This window comes from Vulpes lagopus, chromosome 6 (genome assembly GCF_018345385.1).
Source record: "Vulpes lagopus strain Blue_001 chromosome 6, ASM1834538v1, whole genome shotgun sequence".
Taxonomy (NCBI): domain Eukaryota; kingdom Metazoa; phylum Chordata; class Mammalia; order Carnivora; family Canidae; genus Vulpes; species Vulpes lagopus.
Genome location: NC_054829.1, coordinates 21,834,290 through 21,849,655, shown reverse-complemented (window position 1 = coordinate 21,849,655; position 15,366 = coordinate 21,834,290). Strand labels below are relative to the sequence as shown.

Genomic DNA, 15,366 nt, shown 5'->3' with positions numbered 1-15,366 from the left:
AGGGTAGCTTCCCAAAGGGGGGAAATTAGAGATGTAATCAGAAAAAGCAGTAGTTGCTGATCAGAAAAAATTAACACATGTTCTACGATACAATCTTTCCACAAGTACTACGTGGTGAATTATTACATCAAGAAATATTTGGTAGTGAATGCCTAATGCTTGTTTGTTGTATCTTTACCAGGTTTTAGGCAATAAAGACTTTTCTTTATGCGTTCGTATCCAATTATTTCCTGAATGGAGAAAACAAATCATTTTATCTTTTAACTTGAGCTATCTGTGCTCTCACATTTTCCTGTATATGATGGAACATCTGAGCAGCTGCATGAGAGCATGAGCTACAAGGCATATAATTCAGCCTGGGCCAGGAATCAGCTCCCTCACTGAGGTCACCTGGCTGTATGCTATATTGAACATCTTGTTTTCTGGAACAGAATATTTTGTGTGGCAACCTAAAAGATATAGTAAAGATGCTGTGAAAAAACATGATGACTTGTTTGTATCTCATCTGTGGTGTTCATAGGTACGATGGTGGGGGACCATACCCGCTTGGAATTCCACAATATCGAAACTGGAATCATGACTGAGAAACGTTACATCTCCGTTGTCCCATCCAGTTTCATTGGCCACTTGCAGAGCCTCATGTTCAATGGCCTGCTCTACATAGACCTGTGCAAAAATGGTGACATTGATTACTGTGAGTTGAAGGCTCGTTTTGGACTGAGGAACATTATCGCTGACCCTGTCACCTTCAAGACCAAGAGCAGTTACCTGAGCCTGGCCACTCTTCAGGCCTACACATCCATGCACCTCTTCTTCCAGTTCAAGACCACCTCAGCAGATGGCTTCATTCTCTTCAATAGTGGTGATGGCAATGACTTCATTGCAGTTGAACTGGTCAAGGGGTAAGTGGAAGAGATCACATGGTTTCTGTCAGGTATCTAAGCTCAAGCCCTACATAAAATATGGACATGAAATAAAAGTATCCATTTCTGCTCCCACTCTCTAGTCCCACTACATACTCTGATCATCACTGATTAAAAATAAGCTATGGCGGGATGCTTAGGTGGCCCAGGAGTTGAGTACCTGCCTTCCGCCCAGGGCATGATCCTGGAGTCTCAGGATCGAGACCCGCATCAGACTTCCTGCAGGGAGCCTGCTTCTCTCTCTGCCTGTGTCTCTGCCTCTCTCTGTGTGTCTCTCATGAATAAATAAAATCTTAAAAAAAAAAAAAAGCTATGGAATAGTTAGGGCCAGAAGGAAGAGAAATTCATTAATTTATTTAAAGATCTTCCACTAACTCAATACTATCAGACTTTTTACCATGAAATATGGTCCTTTAAACCTCTAAGAAAAACAGCTTATTTTTGCAAAAGGAAAATATAGGGTATATATCCTATATACAGTGCTCTTGGGCAGTGCTCTCTGCAACCACCGCATCTTTAGGAGGAAATGAAATATAGATATTTTCAGCATATTGCCATTAGCCCATATATGGAAAGCTGTTCTTTTTGCAAGATATTTCACTACCATGTGTTGGAAAATAGTCAAAACAAAAACAAAAGAACAAAACTCAAAACACAGATTCACGATTGACTGAATTTAAATACCGCCCCCTAGTGTTTTGAGGTGTACTGCCTATACTACTTTGTGGCTTTGGATTTTTAGATGATGTTAAAGAAGTAAACCTTGTCAGTGTGGAATAAAAGTGAGGTCTGATAGAATAGGCTATGATTCTTCTTATGATATTAAGTGAAGCTTTAAATATTCCTCCATGATGCCAGGTTTGCCTGGGGGATGTGAAGCCCTCAGTGCCCATTATATACATGTTGCCATTAAACCATTTTAGGGACTCTCAACTTATGAGGTGGTTTATATTTCTCACAGGTATATACACTACGTATTTGACCTTGGGAATGGTCCCAACGTGATCAAAGGCAACAGTGATCGCCCCCTGAATGACAACCAGTGGCACAACGTCGTCATCACCCGAGACAACAGTAACACCCATAGCTTGAAAGTGGACACTAAAGTCGTCACCCAAGTTATCAATGGTGCCAAAAATCTGGATTTGAAAGGTAAACTTTGTAAAGATGTTTAACGTTTTATAGAGCATTTCTTTTTTTTTTTTTAAAGATTTATTTATTTATCTTAGAGAGAAATGTGTAAGTGAGGGGAGAGGAGAGAGAGGGAGACCGTCAAGCAGACTCCCTGATGAACATGGAGTCTGGCACCATGCTCAATCTCATGACCTTGAGATTGTGACTCTGAGATCATGACCCTGATCACGAACTGAAACCAAGAGTCGGACTTTTAACCGACTGAGCCACGCAGGTGCCTTTAGAACATTTCTTATAATCAAAAGACTATTTGCAGAGGCAAACTACAGGTTAGAAGTGCCATGCATTTTTGATACCTCATGCATATTCTATTTTAACAACATTAAATTATACCAAAATGTGGTTTTTACTTAAACCACTCCTCAAAGGATGGTTCATTTTCTCTGTAAACCTCAGGCATGTGGGAGCTGAGCATGAGGTGATAAATATCAAAATGGGGAGGTGTCTTTTTACAGAGGAAATGGTATAGGTTTTGGAATCTCAGCTGAATCACTTACTGCCTGGGTGACTTTGGTAAAATCTCTTAGCCTTGTTCAGCTTCTGTATACTTTTTTGCAAAATGAGGACAATAATTGTTACTACCTTTATGAGCCGTTATGAGTTTTGATGGTATCATGTCTATAAAATCTTCAGCCTATTATTGGTAACAAGCACATAAAAAGCAGTCAGTAAATGGTTGTTTTGCTGAAAATCTTGTTAATCTTTACTTCATCATAAAATGGGAACAATACCTACCTCATGGACTGAATATGGTGATTGAAATTTGTGAGATGGCATATAGAAAATGAATGACATAAGCAATGTGAGTTACTTCTTTCTACACTGTAGAAACTCTGGCAGTTAGTTGTTTATGCTACTCCCCTCCCCACCCCCAGCTCTACCACCATTACCTAAGAAGTAGTCTAATGCGCATTGGCTCTCATTGACATGGTTTCAGTACTCTTTACTCACATTTGCTTTTGCTGCTTGCTTTTCTTTCCAGGTGATCTCTACATGGCAGGTCTGGCCCAAGGCATGTACAGCAACCTTCCAAAGTTGGTGGCTTCCCGGGATGGCTTTCAGGGCTGTCTGGCCTCAGTAGATTTGAATGGGCGCCTGCCAGACCTCATCAACGATGCCCTCCATCGGAGTGGACAGATCGAGCGTGGCTGTGAAGGTACAACCTTTTTTCTTTTTAAGCTACAGCCTCGTCGCAAGCACCAAACCTCTTTGCTGCCTCTGCCCATGTCTCCTTACTTGGTTTACCAGTCGTCTCTCTTTCCTACTTGCCATCTGATATTGCATCATCATTGGTGTCCTCCTGTCCCTGGCTCAGTATGTCAAGACATGGGCCACAGACTCTGGGAATGTATATTGGCAGATGTCTTGCCTGTGTCACATACTTGACAGGAGAGGACCTTCCATGGCATTGACATCAGACTCTTCCTGACTTGTACCTTTGCTTCCAGCATGGCTGAAAGGGCAATAAGTGTTTTTATTTATATTTTTATACATTAGGGAGGTATACCAGAGACTTTTATATGGGTGTCACCATTAATAAAATGTTTCTAATAACTACTGTATCATTTAATGCAAACTCAGCAGGAGGTAGGAAAATGATGTCAGAATGCCATGATGAAGGCAGGGAACTAACATTTATTGAGTACTTGCTAGATGTCAGGCATTCTTAGGCAGTTCGTTAGTGTGATGTCATAGAACAGCATGAGTGTTGCTGTTAGAAAGACTTGGATTTAGATCCAGGTAGTAACTCTTGTTCACTGTGTGACATTTGACAGGTTATTTAACCTCTCTGAGCTCTATCATCCTTAAATGCAAAGTGGGGCAATAAAACTTACCTTGGAAGGTAAGATATCTGAATCAGAGCTATATGTAAAATGCCTGGTACATGCATAGTAGGTACTCAATAAACAGTAAGATTACCATTTACAAATAGTATCTCATGTGAGACATCTAATAACATCGCATGCCCATCAGTGCAGCACAACAAACCATGCTCAGCCTGTTTCTGTAGATCATCTACTATCTCTTAAGATATTAACGGAATTTTACAGGTCTTCCAGAGTCCACTTTTTTACAACAAAAACATTCTAGTTTAACCAGCAGAAGGCAGCATTGAACATTTTTCAGACTTCCCCAGAGGGCTTGGGTAGACCAAAAAGGTGCCCATACCTAATTCGAAAGTCGAAAATGTCTGACTAGTCAGCAGGGTCTATGTATTCTTTTGTCTGGTTGAGCTTCATGGTCCTATGTGCAATATATGTGTTACGTTTTTTTCTATCTCAGTGATTTATTTAGTGCATCAAACCTGTTCACTCATCTCCTAAGTATTTAACTTTGTGTATTGCTCTTCTTCTTAACCAGCTTTAACCTGGGTTCAGTTGCCACATTTTTTTTTAAAGATTTTATTTATTTATTCATCACACACACATATACACACACATACACACACACAGGCAGAGACACAGGCAGAGAGAGAAGCAGGCTCCATGCAGGGAGCCCGACGTGGGACTCCAGGATCACGCCCTGGGCTGAAGGCGGCGCTAAACTGCTGAGCCACCCAGGCTGCCCCAGTTGCCACATTTTTATAAAGTCTTCCTGTCAGCTTCACAAGCTGATTTGCAGTATGGAAGTCATTTCCCTTTGCCCAAGAGTCAGCTTCCCATGTGGACTAGTTAATAAGACTGGTTGTTCCCATAACCCATTCCAGTTTTCCTATAGCCAGGAATATCTCTTATATCCAGTGGGCAAGTTATGGTCTTGGTACATGAGAGGACAGGGCCATGCACTTAAAGTAGTCACGTGGCTTTCTTCTCCTGAAAATGCGGTGTCATTCAAATCAAGAATTTTTGTCTCCTTGGCTTGCTCTTACTTCTTTCAGGCATTAAGGACAATGCTGAGATAAATGTAACATTTGGGAATTAAGTTGAATACCTTAGTTTCAAAGATTGTGGAATGACAGAAGTTCCAGTTATCTTTCAATAATTAATCATATTGAGTTAAAACATAAAAGCACACATTACAAAACATAAGGTACTCTTCAGATGTTAAATATTCTTATCATGCCATTGGTTCTTCAGATTTACAAGTTAATAGGAATCATCCATTTAACTCTATAGCATTGTTGCTTGATAGAAATATAATGTGAGTCACATCCGTAATTTTCAATTTCCTAGTAAACTAGCTACATGTAAAAAAGATATAAAGTAACAGGTGAAGTTTTTATTTTACGTTTTTATTGAACTTAATCCAGTATATCCTAAATATTATCATTTCAACATGCAATGATATCAAATTATTAATAAAACATTTTACAATCTTTTTTCACATTGAGCCTTCAAAACTGAGTTTATATTTTATATTTGTATCACATCTCAAGTCAGACTATATATCTTTCAAGTACTCAGTAGCTACATGTGTCTGTGGCCTACTGTTCCTGAAGCAGAATTCTAGAGAGTACAAAAAATTGGGGTGTAAGGAGATAAAACTGCTGTATTGGATTAAAAGGAAGTCTAAACTAACTTTTAGAAGAGTAGATTAAAGGGTCTCGAATATAAGGGGGGGATGGAGTCCACTTAAGAGAACTTGAAGAGAAGCAGTGAGAGCATTAGCACAAGGAAATTACCCATCAAATTGGGGAAAATGTTCCCATCCCTACCTCCATCTCTGTGGGCAGTTTGGCGTGACTCATCACATGCATTACAGTGGGGCCCGACCTTCCTCTGACTATGGGTGATTGTTCAGCACCGGATATTGTGACTTGATGCTTCTACCATCTGAATCTATGGCAAGTCCCATGAGCCTAATAACCCTGCACTCTATTGCCATGGAGATAATTGCGATGATTACCCACGGAGCATTATGACCGCCCCATTGGGTGGGATGAAGTGGAGGATGAGTGAGGAGAGAAGAAGGTCCTTGTTTATTGTACACAGATGACTTGGATAATTAGCCTAAGTGGCCAGGAAAAATGGCCAAAAAGTGGGTTAAGGCATAAATTACTGTCATTGGAAGTTTACACCATGTGAATAAGCCCTTATAAGAGATCCCGGGAGCCTTTTAGGGCACTGTGGAAATGAAGCTAAAGTAGATGGTGGGGAGGGAAATGATCATAGACTACAAACAGGTGTCCTTCTCATTCTGAATCTCTGTACAAAGCATGAACCCTCAAAAAGGCCTTTGAGTATTGTGCAGCATGGAAATCCTAGGAAATAGAATATACTTCCTGATTTAACATTTCTATATATAGAAAATGAAACAGGTAGGGGATGAGGATTTGTTACTAAAAACTAGGAGCTGCATCTCTTTGAGATGGTAAATGTGTTCTGTTCTCGCTACCTGGGATACTCAGGCCAGGCTGTAGTCAATGTTCTTGTCAAAGTCATTGATGATGATATTTCAAGATCCCTAAGTAGTAAATGTACTATTTTCCCTATTATAGCCAAGGGCAAATAATTATTTTAAAAACGCATTAATCCACTACTCTGTCTCCTAATTGTTTATACTAAGAAAGAAAAAAATCTCAAACTATGTTTTGATTTTTATGCAGAGTGTAATACTTCAGAAATTAAGAACAATTTCTGGGAAATCTAGCCAACATCTAGCTGTGACTTGCAGCCTCTCAGTTTGGGCTAGGAATTTTGAAATAATGCCTGGTTCTATTCTCAGCTGGCAAATACCTCTTTCTATCTTGAGGCCAGCTTTGCTGTAGAGACCAAGGCATGCATTGGCTGGAAATGTGATTCCACAATTGCAAATGGTAAACATCTGAGAGAAACACACGTGCTTCATTTTGAGACTGGCATGAATCAATAAAAAGGACATTGACTTGGTGCCTTTTAGCTCGTAGCCATTTGGGTTTGGCTATATTCTTACAAATCAAACAAATTGAGCTCTTTGGAGTTCTCAGATCACCTCGATGCGCATGCCCAGGTCCAGTGCCACATTCCCTGGTGGCATTTGCAGGAGGTTACATGGAGTGTTCCCAAGCACCTCTTCCATACTTAACTCCTAGGTGTTCAGAACTATTTTTGTGGGCTTGGTCTGGTTGTGCACATGTGTCTTTTCAGTCTGGCCACACATTACCCTTATTTCTTGATTTCTATCCTGACTCATGGAGAATCATTTTTCTGGACCATATGCCTTGGGGTTGGCTGTGTGGATGTGGGAAGGCTCCTGTTACCACTGCTTGTGCTTTGTCCAGTCCAGTGTTTTTCTGCCCCTGCTCTGCTGATGTGGCTCTAATGAGACCTGCTCTGTCCTGGTCTGTGCATCCCCCATTTGTGCTGTCTCTGGAGAACCCATAGAGCATTTTAATTGTCTGTCTGAGTGATGTTGTTTATGCCAACTGTTATTTTCATTTCTGTAATGTTACCCTGGTTTACTCTACCTCTTACTAACCTCTGGTTATTGTTTTCGCCTTTCCTATTCTTTTGCTAACAAAGTTGCGTTGACCAAAGCTGACCTGCAAGGTAGAGAAGGTTCTTGTTCCCATTACCACTTTGGACTGAAAGATGGCCTGTGTAACCCTTGGTATCTTTTCTTTAAGGGCCTTCAAGCTGTCACACCTCTTGGACAGCATCAGTTTTGGGGAGGGGGCTGAACCCTGTGTTCTTCAGAAACAGAGGCAGAAAACCCATATCACTGAATGCAAAATAACAAATGCAAGACGTTTTAGGGATGGGAACATGATTCCATCGTAGGGGGACTAAAGAGGCTTGACAGCATCCTATAAGGTGACTCCTCTTCACAAGCATATCAATCCACTTCTGCAAATGGTTAATACCTCTCCAAGTGGTTGCTTTGGATGGGTTGGCTCTTTTTAATTTATTCACCATAGATGAAGGCAACACTTGGAAAGAGAAAAAGAAAAAATAAAAAGCCACTTGAGTTCTTAATTTATTATTTTCTGGATCAGGGAGGTCATTTCTCAGGACTTTTGAATGCTTGGGCCTTGTGAAAGAGAATGCCATTTTCTCTTAACTCATTTTAAAGAAATATTTTTAGGCATTTGGGAGATATTAATGTCATTAAAATGTTCTAGAGATTTATGTTTCCTATCAGGGATTTTGGTTGAGCACTTTAATTTCCTGTTTTGTGATCTAAAGGAAAAAGTACTCTTGGGGAAGAAGAGAATCTGTCTGTTTTATCCTGAATACCCTTTAAAATGCCTGCATGTTAGATGTCATTGAATATGTGCCACAGACACTACTTCTTCTACCATTCAAAGAAGAACCATCCAAAGTCTGTAATGGGCCACTGGTCCTATTGTGTCCGGCTACTTAGAATAGCAAATGAAGAAGGCATTTTAGGCATCTTTTGGCTAATAGTCCAGCAGAGGGTTGAGCTTTGGATGGCTTCTGCGAGTTTGCAAGCAGCAAAGTGGCTAAGACCAAGGTAGTTTTAAAAACACTATTTTTCAGCTAAAAGATCATTTACTTTGCTGCAACTTACTATATGTCATGTGGGTCCATGCCTTGGGTAGACATCAACCAAATGAGGTCTCTCCCTAGCTATTTTCCTGCAAGTTTTTTCTCCATTCCTTCTTAGCAGAGTCTCATATATGCTGATGTAATAATAAAATTAATGAAAATTTAATTAATGAAATGAAAATTTCATAATAAAATTAATGAAAAGAACAGACACTGGATTAGTATTTTTAAGTCCGAGGTAGTTGTACAACAGCTTTCAATTTCTTTCTTTCTTTCTTTCTTTCTTTCTTTCTTTCTTTCTTTCTTTCTTTTCTTTTTTGCATTCAATTTCAAAGAATGTAAGGATATTTTCAGTAATACTGAAGGCTGTTATTTTTCACTCTGCTCAATTTACAAAATAGGTCTACTTCATAATATTCTGTAACTGGTGGGGGTTGGGGGCAGGATTTGATTTATAATGAGAGACAATACAAGAATATCAAAGCTTGCTATGATCAGATTTATTAGATAAAACTAGAGAACTACATCTCCTCCTAGACTTTATTCTGCATGGTAAGAATTATGTGGATTTTGAATCCCTAGAACCTAGCCCAGTCCTTTTTACATAGGGGCTCCCCATGCACTAAAATGATCTTAAAGTTATTATCCAAAGGAAAAAATGGTTTGTGGGAATAATACAAAGAACTTGTTAATCTCTATGCCTATTGTAAATTATTATCCAGAGTGTAGTACAGATTTAAGAACATAATAGTTTGGAATATCTTAACTTTGCCATTTATAGAACCAACCAATCATCAGTATGATTTTTACATTATTACTTCCTTGACCAAAACTCTCTTCCACTCTTATAATGACTAGACAGTCTCTTTGTGATAGGAGCTTTTATTTGTAATTATTTTGGGTCATCTTACTCTTTCCCCATTTCGTGGCAAAAGACCTTTACGATTCAAATTCCTTTACTTTTTTTTCTCCTGACATTGGGATTCGGACCATTACTCATGCTAGCTTTTTCAGCTACAACCTGTGGGCACAGATAGTACTAATTAGCAGTAAGCGTGAGGGACAGTAAAAATATATGACAGAGAAATGAGACAGTTTGAAATGTAAAGGTAAATGGTATTCAGAAGGAGGTATAATATTGGGGACTGGGAAGTGGCCTGATGAGTCTGGACAAGTCAACAGCTTGAATCCTCTTATCATTGTGTTTGGGGTAGTGGGGATTGATCGAGTAATCACATTGACTGATTGATGCTTCTCCAGTGATTGTGTTGTTCGGTTTTAATGGGAACTCAGCTACTCCTGTGTATCAGGTACTCAGTGAAGCACTGGGATTACAGGTGTGATACAGTCTGACTTCACAAGTTGGCAGGGGATCAGCCAGTATGGACAATGCAGCATCAACCTTGCTTTTCTAGAATGGAGAAGGAGCATGCTGTGTGAGCAGGGAGGATGGCTGTTGGACTGTGTGGAGTGGTCATGGTAGGTGCCCAGGGGATATTTCTCAGGCAGATTTTGAGCTGAGTCAGAAGAATAACATATTTGAGGTTCATGAGAAGTGAAAGCATATGTGAGAACTTGGCTGGTTTCAGGACCAACACAAAGCTCAGTTTGGTTAGAATCATATGCATATGAGGGGGACGTGGTCAAAGATGAAGCTGTAGCAGTAGGATGGAGGCCAGCCATGACTGACTACTCATGTGAGGAGTTGGATATTAAACCTAAGGGCACTGTGAGGTGGACAGCTTCTCATTTTATGATGATCACTCTGATGCCAGGTGGAGAATGGATGAGAAGGAAAGGAACTAGAAACAGAGAACAGAGTTAGGAGAGAAGTAGCATATTCCAAGGTTGAGGGAAGAAGCTTAAGCCTGATACCTGTTACTTTAGGTGGCTAAGGAGGTAAACATGTCTCCTTCCCAGATGAGACCTTTGAAGAATGAAGAAGAAAATGAGCTTTTTCTCCTGATTGATTCCCTTCCATCCCAACTTTGTTACTCTGTTTAATGTAGCAGATACTTTTACACATGATGATGAAAAGTGTCAAGGAAAAACTTCATTGATGGCCCTAGGTCAGGCCAGATTCTGTATCCCTGCAGGTTAGGAGTGAGAGTAGATGCTCCCTTGAGACAGGCGGGGTGTGTTGCATTCCTGAGGAATACAGTCCCTTGAATCTCAGGGTCCCTTGAATAGAGTGACAGTATCTAGGGACCTTTTGGAAGTGATTTTTAATTCCTTTTTATTGTAAGAGAGGTATTCTTAGAGAGATCCCCTAAAGCTGTCCAATAAGAAAGGAGCTATACAACTATCAGACAAACATTGTTTGACCTGTTGAGAGTGAAGCAAATGAGTTATGAACTATAAAAAATAAAATAATAGCTTTTTATGGAGTTAGATAATTAGTAAGAATATGTTCTCCCCACTTTCCACTATAATTCCCCTTAACAAGTTCTATTTTTGGAGTTGAATGAGTTATTTTCTAGAAATGTGATTTGTTCTTCCGCCCAGAGAGTGGGCAGATGGAGTAGAGGATGGGTAGAGAAACCAGGGATCAATTGAATCTGATTCTAAGTGCTTTGTATTTTGAGGAAGTCCATGAATATATTGGGTTTGGATACCTTAAAAACCTGAAGATCCTTTCAAGTAATTTTAGATGAGAGTTGCCATCAAAGTCTTCTAAGGGGGATTTCATTCTGCAACTTATTTTTTTTTAACCGTGAAGAATATAGTTTCTCACTTAATTTTCTCCAAAGCTAAGGGCTTTATCACATTCTCCATTGTATTTTATGTAATGAAATGTAGCATTTGACCTAGAGAAATCAGTCCCTCAGAGATGATTTGCAGTATGGGGAATAAGAAAAGATAAGTATTAAATAGAACTTCCCAAAGGTTCTTGCCTTTTGCCCCTTAGCATTGTATGACAGAGGCTTTTTACAAGAGAGCTGTACTGTTGTGACTTACTACCTTAATGTGTCTTGTTTCTGGACTCCTGACCAACTATATTCCCAACTAAAATGGAGAGAACTTGATTTTCTTCCCCAGAAGATTTGATAATACCCTTCATCGAGGCTTTACTTAGTGTAGGCCCATGCTGAGGAATTGGTATATTGTGTCTTCATCATGACCATGTGCTTGCGACTTCAAGATGACTTTATAGGCTTTAGGTATGTTATCTCATTTAATCCTCACATCATGTGAGGTAGCAACAATTTCTATCCCCATTATACAGATAGGAAAACTCAGGTTTAGAGAATTTAAGTGGCTAACCCAGGATCAAATTGCTAGTGAGTGAAAAAGCTGAGTTTTAAAGCCTATGACCTCTTCCCTACTGTCCCATATGGTGTGAGGGTGAACTTGTCTCTTTCCAAAGCAGAGGCACTACACAGATGACCAGAGGGTATTTGAGAATATCCTCTAGCTGACTTTATGGTAGATGGTGTTTATGTCAATACTATTTCAGTAAGTTCTAGATATAGTTGCAGTAATGTTCTTTAAAACAAAGTATTTTGGGATCCCTGGGTGGCGCAGCGGTTTGGCGCCTGCCTTTGGCCCAGGGCGCGATCCTGGAGACCCGGGATCGAATCCCACGTCGGGCTCCCGGTGCATGGAGCCTGCTTCTCCCTCTGCCTGTGTCTCTGCCTCTCTCTCTATCTCTCTGTGACTATCATAAATAAAAAAAAATAAAAAATAAAAAAAAAATTAAAAAAAATAAAATAAAACAAAGTATTTTTAGATTAGCTATCCTTTCATCGAGCTTGCTCTTTGAAACCTCTTCTCTTTTTAAAAATGCCCTGTACTTATCCCAACAGACTACTACATCAGTGCTGAAAAAGAAGGAAAATCAGAACATGAGGCCTCAGTTTACATTTTCTGAGGCAGCACTGACTTTTTGATGATTTATTCATGATTTTTAAAAGAAAAGATGATCTAATCATTTGATTTTTATGATCCAGGCACCAGGGTTAAGCAAGATGTTATGATGCTAGCCATTCTCTCATATCTGCAAATACCCTAACAAAGGCAGGCATTTGCTACCATCCCTCCATTGTCATGGAAGTGTTAGGTTGAGTAAATTGCTTTACTCATAAAGTGTGAGTACTTCCTCTTTCATTGAGCATCAAGGGGAGTGCTGTACTAGAGTTTGTATAGAATTGTCAGGAATTTTGCAAGCCCGTTAACATCATATAACATATTTTAGCTTGAAATTGGCCACGGTGGGAGTATTTTACACTATGGAAGTCAGGTTAGAGAAATGCTACAAATCAGGGCTTTTTTGTTGTTCTGGTTGTTAAATATTTACCTGCACAGAATTGATCAAAGTTCATTGGAGATAAAGACCTCATAAGAGGATCTTGGTTTGGACCAATTCCCATGCCCATCTTGACTTATTTTATACTCAGTATTTGATGAGAGGGGTGGAGCGATTGAGGAGAATAGAGGTGTTATTGAAACTGTCCAAGTGTCTCCAGAATATTGGATTTTGTTACTAGTCTTTTTCACTCATTATCCTAAGTGAGGGACTTTTTTTGAACCTTCATCTGAGAGGAGGAACCCATAAACACCTAAGCATACTTGCTAGGAGCAGTTTTGATGTCTTTCTGAGCATTAGGAAGGCATAGTCTTGCTTTCAAGACAAAAAAAAAAGTAAAACATTGGGAATTCAGCGCCCTTAGGTCTTTCTGCCAATGAAATTGCTTTAAAAGATTTTATTTATTTATCTTATTTGAGAGAGGGAGAGAGTGTACGTGTGAGTGGGGGGAGGGGCAGAGGATGAGAGAATCTCCAACTGACTCCTTGCTGAGGAGGGAGCTGAGCAGTACATGAGGCTCGATTTCAGGACTCTGAGACCATGATTTGAGCTAAAACCAAGAGTGGGACACTTAACCAACTGAGCCACCCAGGCACCCCTGCCAATGAAATTTTATAATAATATTTAGGACCCTGTTCTCTGGCTTTGTTTAATCTTCTGTAAAATGGGAACTAGAAGATTCACTTCTCAGTTGGCTCTATATGAAGGACACTTGACAAATTTAAAGGTCATTGCTTTCTTATTTTAAAATTAAATAGAAGTGAATTGGGTTTCTGGCAATTAAAGGGGACATATCTTATGTTGTCTGTAAATGGCTGTCTTCAGAAAAGCCAAAAAGGACCCCAACACTATAAATGTAGAATTACTCTGAGAGCTACAGAGATCTTTGCTGCAGAGACCAAGACATATGTGCAGCTAACTAAGCAGGCTATCCCTAATGTCACAGGCACCGTCTGTGAAGCCTCAACATTTAAATCCTTATATTATAGCAGTGGAGACTATAGATAGCTCAGGAAGTTGATAAGAGTCTTGCATACATATGTACACACACAAATACATCTATCTATATGTATTCATCCTCCTTTTTCTATTTTTTTCTTCCTTCCCATTCAATTACTGCTCTTCCTCTATGAAACAATGTAAATTTTAAAATGTAAAAGTGGAAAGGTTTATGCACTTATCAGGAGTAGAAAATAAAGTTGCAGGTGGCAGATAAGATCTCTCTGGACAGTCCATCACAGCTCTCATAAGACTTCTCCCATGGTAGCTATGCTTTGTAAGGGGTGGACAAACCCTTTGGCTGGCACAGAGGTCTGTCGTGATGATGCTTACACATTCAGGTTTCACTCATGGATTCTGAATCCTTTGACAAACACTTCATGCTTTGTGATTAAAGGTGATGAATATTATTAAACCAGCCTTGCCGTGTACCTACCACTGGGCTATTAGCCTTGACCCTTTAGGATAAATGGATGTAGGGAATCAGAGCTTATGTGCCACCCCCAGAGTCCCCCAGGCACCAAGCCCGCCACTCCACTATGGCCAAGACCAACTAGTGCTGGTTTAATAATATTTATTTTAAATTGGGATGTCTGAGGCATAGGTTTGGTTAAGTCCTACTTGGGCAATAACAGAAGGAAAATACACTCTGATAGAAGTGTCCTGTGCTTCCAGCAGGACTTCTATCTCAAGGACCTGCAAGTCATAAAAGACAGTCTGTCAACTTTTGATTTTCTAGACCATGAAGAGGACTTGACTGAATCAGTTTGCATGTACTGCAAAGGTAGATTTTAGCAGTAACAGGCATGAAATGGCTGTCTGGAACAGTTCTTAAAGAGAAAAAAAAAAAACAATCCCAAATTCAAGCAGACTGATGGGAAATTTGTGGCAGCCATCAGAGGTATCATCTGAAAAAGAAAAGACACAACGTGATGCTTTTCTGTGAATGAAAAGCAGAGCAGGGAGTTAGAAATTGAAGTACTAACATCACTGAGGATTGTTTAGTCTTTTCATGCATACTTCTGTTGCCTTGTCACTTCACCACTAGACCAAAAGAAAAAAAAATCATCATCTTTTCTCAAAAGACTATGTGGCTATTTTAGTGAGGATTGGTTACATATCAAATACAAAAGTAGTATACACTCTCTCTATACAAGGGTTTCTTAAAGTTTTAATGTAGTTTTAAGCTATTAATAGTCATTTTAAAAACATTCTAAATATATAATTCTGAAGATTTATGTTATCTTAGAATATTTGCAATTTTAGTTTGATTTGGAAGAATGTTTTAGACAAAAGTATTATTAGGTTCTTAGGAGTGTCTTTTTTTTATTTTTTATTTTTTTAGGAGTGTCTTATAAGTATATGTATTTGATACAGATTTTTGTTCTGGTATTATATATAATTGGATAAAACTAGTTCTTCCTGTTAATTTTTTATTGAATTTTGAATTGAAATGGACTTTGGAAATTTTCCTTGAAGAAAACCCCACATAGTTTAACATTAAAATGTCATCCTT

The 15,366-nt window shown here is 39.2% G+C and overlaps 1 protein-coding gene across 3 annotated transcripts in view; it reads left to right on the top strand.

The window, feature by feature from the left end:
* Positions 1-15,366, top strand: part of NRXN3 (neurexin 3) — a 1,543,117-nt gene that overhangs the window by 736,049 nt on the left and 791,702 nt on the right. For all 3 annotated transcript variants that reach the window (XM_041758643.1, XM_041758640.1, XM_041758644.1), the window contains 3 exons: positions 521-902; positions 1,885-2,075; positions 3,100-3,273. In XM_041758643.1, the coding sequence (XP_041614577.1) occupies positions 521-902; positions 1,885-2,075; positions 3,100-3,273 (747 nt within the window). The remainder of the gene's footprint in view (positions 1-520; positions 903-1,884; positions 2,076-3,099; positions 3,274-15,366) is intronic.